A 5,586-nucleotide genomic window follows, 5' to 3' on the forward strand; every position below is an offset into this window, starting at 1 on the left:
ATAGAATATAATCTAGTATAGTTAGAATACCTTTCATCAAACTGCCAGTTAACTGATACATGCAACAAGACTTGGACTTGAGGTCAAGAGACTTGAGACTTGACTTGGATTTTTGGTCAAAGACTTGGACATCTCTGTTCCTGCCTCAGACCTCGTTAACAGACCCAGATCATTTAATAAAAGGTCTCAATAGAAACCTGATCTAGTTTAGATGAAATTAGAACGTGTCTTATTTGTGACTAACCCATTTCTTCATCAAATGTTATTTTAGGAACTAATTATGAATTTTGTTTTTTAACCAGGTCTCCAACTGGTTTGGCAACAAAAGAATTCGCTACAAGAAAAACATCGGCAAGTTCCAGGAGGAGGCCAACCTTTACGCCATGAAGACCGCCTTGGGGGCCCGACAGGGGGACGACTCTCCACACACTCCAAACTCAACAGGTACCGAGTTTCTGCCTCCCAGTGGAAGACAGAATCTGAAAATTCCCCGTCAACAGGCTGAAAAGTGAATATTTGTCCTCCTGGTCTTGGTTTCTGTTCAGGGTCGGGGTCGTTCTCTCTGTCCGGCTCAGCTGACATGTTCCTCGGGGTTCCATCTGTGAACGGAGAGCAGTCTGCCTACCAGATGCAGGTAATTCACAACACTTTTCTGTTTTCTGCTTCATCTGTAAATGGCTTTAATGTATGGAGGACCGAAACTGACATAATTGGAAATAAAAGCAGAAATATATAAACAGACTAATAAATAAATAAATACACTTAAAATGCACCAATTAAATTTAAACAAGAACAACTTTAGCTCATGTTTTATAATTTAATTGACCTTCATGTTTTATTTTTGCAGCTTAGTTCAAATAAATTACATATTTTAGAACATACCGTAATTTATTTAAAAAAATGTTTTTTGTTTTTCTTTTTACTTTTAGATGCATTTGTGTCTCTTAAATGATTATATTTAATTATGCTTTATATATTTTTTTACCTTATGCATTTCTGCCTCCTTATGCAAATAAAGTGGGTGGGGCTTATTGGAGCTCCTCTCCTATTGGTCAACAGACAGGAAGGAGCAGGATCCATGTGCAGATCTACTGTGCTGCCTGAATTCAGAATAAAGTTTAAACTAAACTTTAAACTAAATGAAGGTCAATTAAATGATAAAACATGAGTTAAAGTTTTCCTTTTTTAACTTAGTTGGTGTACTTTAAGAGTATTTATTGGTCCATTTATATATTTCTGCTTTTATTTCTAATTATGTCAGTTTCAGGCCTCCATATTAAAGATCAAAACCATCAAAAAATTGGAAATCCATCTACGCTGAAGGCTCATATTGCTCCTCATCAGCTGTACATTGGTGTTAATTAAGCCGGTTTTACAAACCAGTCATGTTTCATTGATTGTGCTCACAGAAAACCACTTTTGCTGTTTGCGTTCATCAGTTTGGTGATTTATTTTAAAAAAAAGATCCAAGTAAATCCAGAATGATGACAACAAACAAGCTCATTCAGTTTAATTTGGATTACCTTTCCTGTAATAAGTGAAATAATCTTTTAAAAACGTCACTTTGTTTTTACTCTGATTACCTTTATATTAACTTTTGTTTTATGAAAGATTTAAGAGCAACAAAAAACACAACTAAGGATTAACTTGTCAGAGCAGAATGTTGTGTGTCCCTCCTCGGCCCCGTCACCAGCTCTGCTGGTAAACGAACGAAGGAAGCAGAAACCCCGTGTTTCAGTTTCACTCTGCGAGTTACTGGATCAGTCAGGGGATTTTGTTTTGACAGCGTTCGTCAACAAACAGGTGATGAAAAGTGTTTCTGTGCGAAACTTGTTGAAACCTGTTTTTATTTGGTTTATGGATGAATCGTGCGGTCGAGTGGAGCCACGATACGAGATGTGACTCTCTGTGTTCGTCTCTCTCAGGCTAACGGAAACTGGCAGAGCCGGGGCTCGCCCCCCTCCGGCACTTCTCCCCACAGCGACCAATCAGAAAACTCCGACTGATGGCCCCGCCCACCGGCACAGAGCGACCGACAGACTGAGGAGGGATGAGACGATGAATGAAACCACACATCCCACTCAGCTGCAGTTGTTTTTGTATATTGTTTGTTTGGTTTGGTTCTTTATGTTGTTTTATTTGTTCTGTGTGTGTGTGTGTGTGTGTGTGTGTGTTTTGTGTGCATGCAGGTTTGGTTTTCTTATTGAGGTTGTGGAGTTTGTTTTTCACTACATTTGACACGTTCCTAAAAGTAAAACGTGTTTGTGACGGGGGAGAAGCGAGGGGCGGGTCTGCATTATCTTTGTTTTTAGCACATTATATCATTATTATTATTATTATTCTAATTATTATTGCTTTTCTTCTTAGTGCAACAAGTATTTTCATTTTATCAGCTCGGACAAGAGAGAGAATGCTTTTAGTGAGTGAGAGGGCAATAGAGAAAAATCCAAAGACTTTGTGTGTTTGTTTTTCCGTCTTGTTTATTCTGTTGTGTTCGGGCTTGTTGGTCCCTGTAACATGAACGGTGTGTGCCTGAGTCCATATTAATGGGTTGAATGAGTGTTGACAGTGCTGTCTTTTATTTTTCTGTACAGTGAAACACCTGTATTCTCTCTACCTCTTTTACAATAAAGACTGTATTCACAAGCAGCTGCTGGTCTCAGTTTCATTCGGTTCTGGACCCAGAGTGACGGATCCAGGGAGTCCGTTCATGATTTATCTTAAAACACAAGGATTGTCTTAAGTTTTATTTGTTAAATTCCTATTAAGCTCACAGTCAGATAATAAATATCCTGTAATTCCAAAGTTTTAAGTCTTTAAACTACAACTTTAAAGTGCCTGCCATGTCATATTTTTATAAATAATATAAATATAAATGCATTTTTGGAAAGGAAAGGTAACGGCGTATTGCCAGAAAAAATCCCAACTGAGAGAAACAGTAGTGATGTCAAAGGGAAATGTTTTTTTTTATTGAACAACAAAGAACACAAAATAATACAATGTACAAACAATAAGGCGTATTTCAAACAAACAAACTTGCATATAAGAGAAAAGGATGGGTGCAAATAAAGAAGTTTAAAAATAAGAAGGAACAAAAAAAGGCTAGGGTTTAGATGTTAAATCATACTCTTCATTATAGAGCATAGATTGTGGGCATGTTTAGTGCGCATCACTTTAAGAGAATTGCAGTACAAAATAARGTCATTGTGAAAATGATAGAAATTTGGTTTAACCTTAAGATATTTAGCTTTATGGATGAAAAATTTCCCCAGAATGATAATAGTGTTGATGAGAAAGTCACTGTTGTTATTGTCCATAATAAGTCCATAAATTATATTGTTTTCAGAGAACATTTGGAGACTGGGAACTTTGGGAAATAACCAGTCAAACATATCAGACCATAATGTTTCAACATATGCATTGAAAGAAAGGGAAATGTTTGTAAACAGCATTGCTACAACAGCTAAGAATTTGATGTTTCTTTAAATTGTTTTGAGTCACTATCAGAGAGATGAAGAGTCAGAGTTTAAATAAGGTTTCAGTAAACAAAGAGTTCCTCTTGGATGCAGGGACGTTAGAGCAGTGATGGTGGGTGCAGTTCCGTGTTCGAACACGAGAGGCGCTAATGAGTCAAAATCCAGCATGAATCAAGCTTACAGAAGTCTGAACAATCCTGCAGAAAAAGTCTTTCAATTGATAAATGATGGCTGGATTTTCTCACAATCCTTGTATTTTTTTAAATAACATTAAATTACAAGTGTGTGAACACGTGTGGTTAAATGTAAACACCTCACAATTTGTGTGCAAGGATGTTGAACAAATTCTTGCAGGTTTGCCACTGCTTTGATGTCACTTCCTGTTTTTTTGGTTTCTTTAACTTTTTTGTATTTGAAGGATGATGCAGACACTTTCAGAGGACAAATTAAAAATATATGTTTTATATTTGAAAACCTTTATCCAGTCCCTGATCCATCCTCCTTCAGCTCTACTGCTCAGGGTTCTTTCTCGTTAGAACTTTCATCAGTCTGCCTCTCATGGTTGTGGAGGAGTTCTGACCCACTCTTCTGCAGCCTTGCTTCAGATCTGCAGACACTGCTCGGCTCTCTGAAGGTTCTGGACTCTGGACTGTTGCACCATCATGGTCCTGCTGCAGCGTGTCTGGTTGGACAGGTGACCTCATGGTCCACTCAGGGACTGCAGGGATCCGAACCATCAGCCCTCACCGTGCTGACAGCTGCTTTTATGAGCTTCTCTTATAATCTGATTTTAAAAACACGCTAAGATTGATGAGATTAAATTAACTCTTATTTGTTTTCTGTTGGATTTTAAAGGCATTTAGGAGTCACAATAATCATGATGGGACTGAAAAAAGTAAAAAGCCTAAGGTTTAGCTGATGTCTTATACAAAGTATTTTAATCTTAAAGGCTGACGCGTGCGCGCCTCGGGGCTTTCCCACAGCGCATCAAAGGCTTTCCAAAGACAAAGCTGGACCGTTTGATGAGGGCGCGTGAAGAGAAGGGGAGGGAGGGGGTGTCCGGTGGCACGTGTGGCCTGAAGTGACACCCATGTGACGACGGCGCGTGCGGAAACAGAGGTGAGGATGGAAACGCGTCGGCACCCGCCGGAGCGCACGCTGCTGACGCAAAAAAAAAAAAAAAAAGTTATTCAAGCACTGAAAAACATCAGTTTGGCACTATAAGAAATTAAATATTGTGAGGATATTTAGAGGAAAACATGTTTAAAAAGTGCAAACTCCATCATAAATGATAAACGGATGAGTGTGATTATGGAGCGACAGTCATTTCTGATCATAGTCCGCTCATAATGAAACAGAATGTTCCTGTTACACAATCGGTCTATCGTCCTTGGCGACTTAATCCRATACTTTTATCTGACGAAGACTTAATTAATATGCTTGCTTCTGAAATTAATTTTTTTACTGATGTTAATCGGACTCCCGGGATGCCACTCGGCACTGTGTGGGAGTCATTAAAGGCTTACCTGAGAGGTCAAATAATCTCTTACTGTGCAAATAAAAAGAAGAAAAACATCAAATGGCTAAAATCACTAACAGATCAGATTTTACAATTAGACAGGGAATGCTGCCATGCTTTTACACAAGACTCACTTAAGAAACGTACATTACTCCAAACAGAGTTTAACACCTTATCTACCCAACAGGACGAATATTTATATCCAAATCTAGGTATGGCTACTATGAGCATGGTGAGAGGGCTGGACGCTTTCTTGCACAGCAGCTACGGCATCGCTCAGCTAAACAGGATATCTCTGCTATAAATGATAAGCATGGTGTAAAAYGTTGTGAGAATGCAGGAATTAATCTGTGTTTCAGCAAATTTTACCAATCTCTGAATACCTCCGAAGCCTCACCTAACCCTACTGAATTGGATGATTTTTTTAAAGATATTAAAATCCCTTCACTAAGTTCTGACCTATCTAACAAGTTGGAAAGATGTTTCTCTTTGGCTGAGATAAACTCTGCAATTAAAAACATGCGAAATGGAAAATCTCCAGGACCAGATGGTTTCCCGGCAGAATTCTTTAAGAAATTTTCGGATCTACTT

At 38.4% G+C, this 5,586-nt stretch overlaps 1 protein-coding gene across 1 annotated transcript in view; it reads left to right on the top strand.

The window, feature by feature from the left end:
• The window catches only part of pbx2 (pre-B-cell leukemia homeobox 2), a gene marked incomplete at its 3' end in the record, with an annotated part of 12,753 nt that extends 12,071 nt beyond the window's left edge, over positions 1-682 (top strand). The window contains 2 exon segments of the mRNA XM_014016363.1: positions 303-444; positions 546-682. Of these exon segments, the coding sequence (XP_013871817.1) occupies positions 303-444; positions 546-682 (279 nt within the window).
• Positions 683-5,586: the final 4,904 nt, after the last annotated feature.

The sequence above is a fragment of the Austrofundulus limnaeus genome, unplaced genomic scaffold (genome assembly GCF_001266775.1).
Source record: "Austrofundulus limnaeus strain Quisiro unplaced genomic scaffold, Austrofundulus_limnaeus-1.0 Scaffold144, whole genome shotgun sequence".
NCBI lineage: Eukaryota > Metazoa > Chordata > Actinopteri > Cyprinodontiformes > Rivulidae > Austrofundulus > Austrofundulus limnaeus.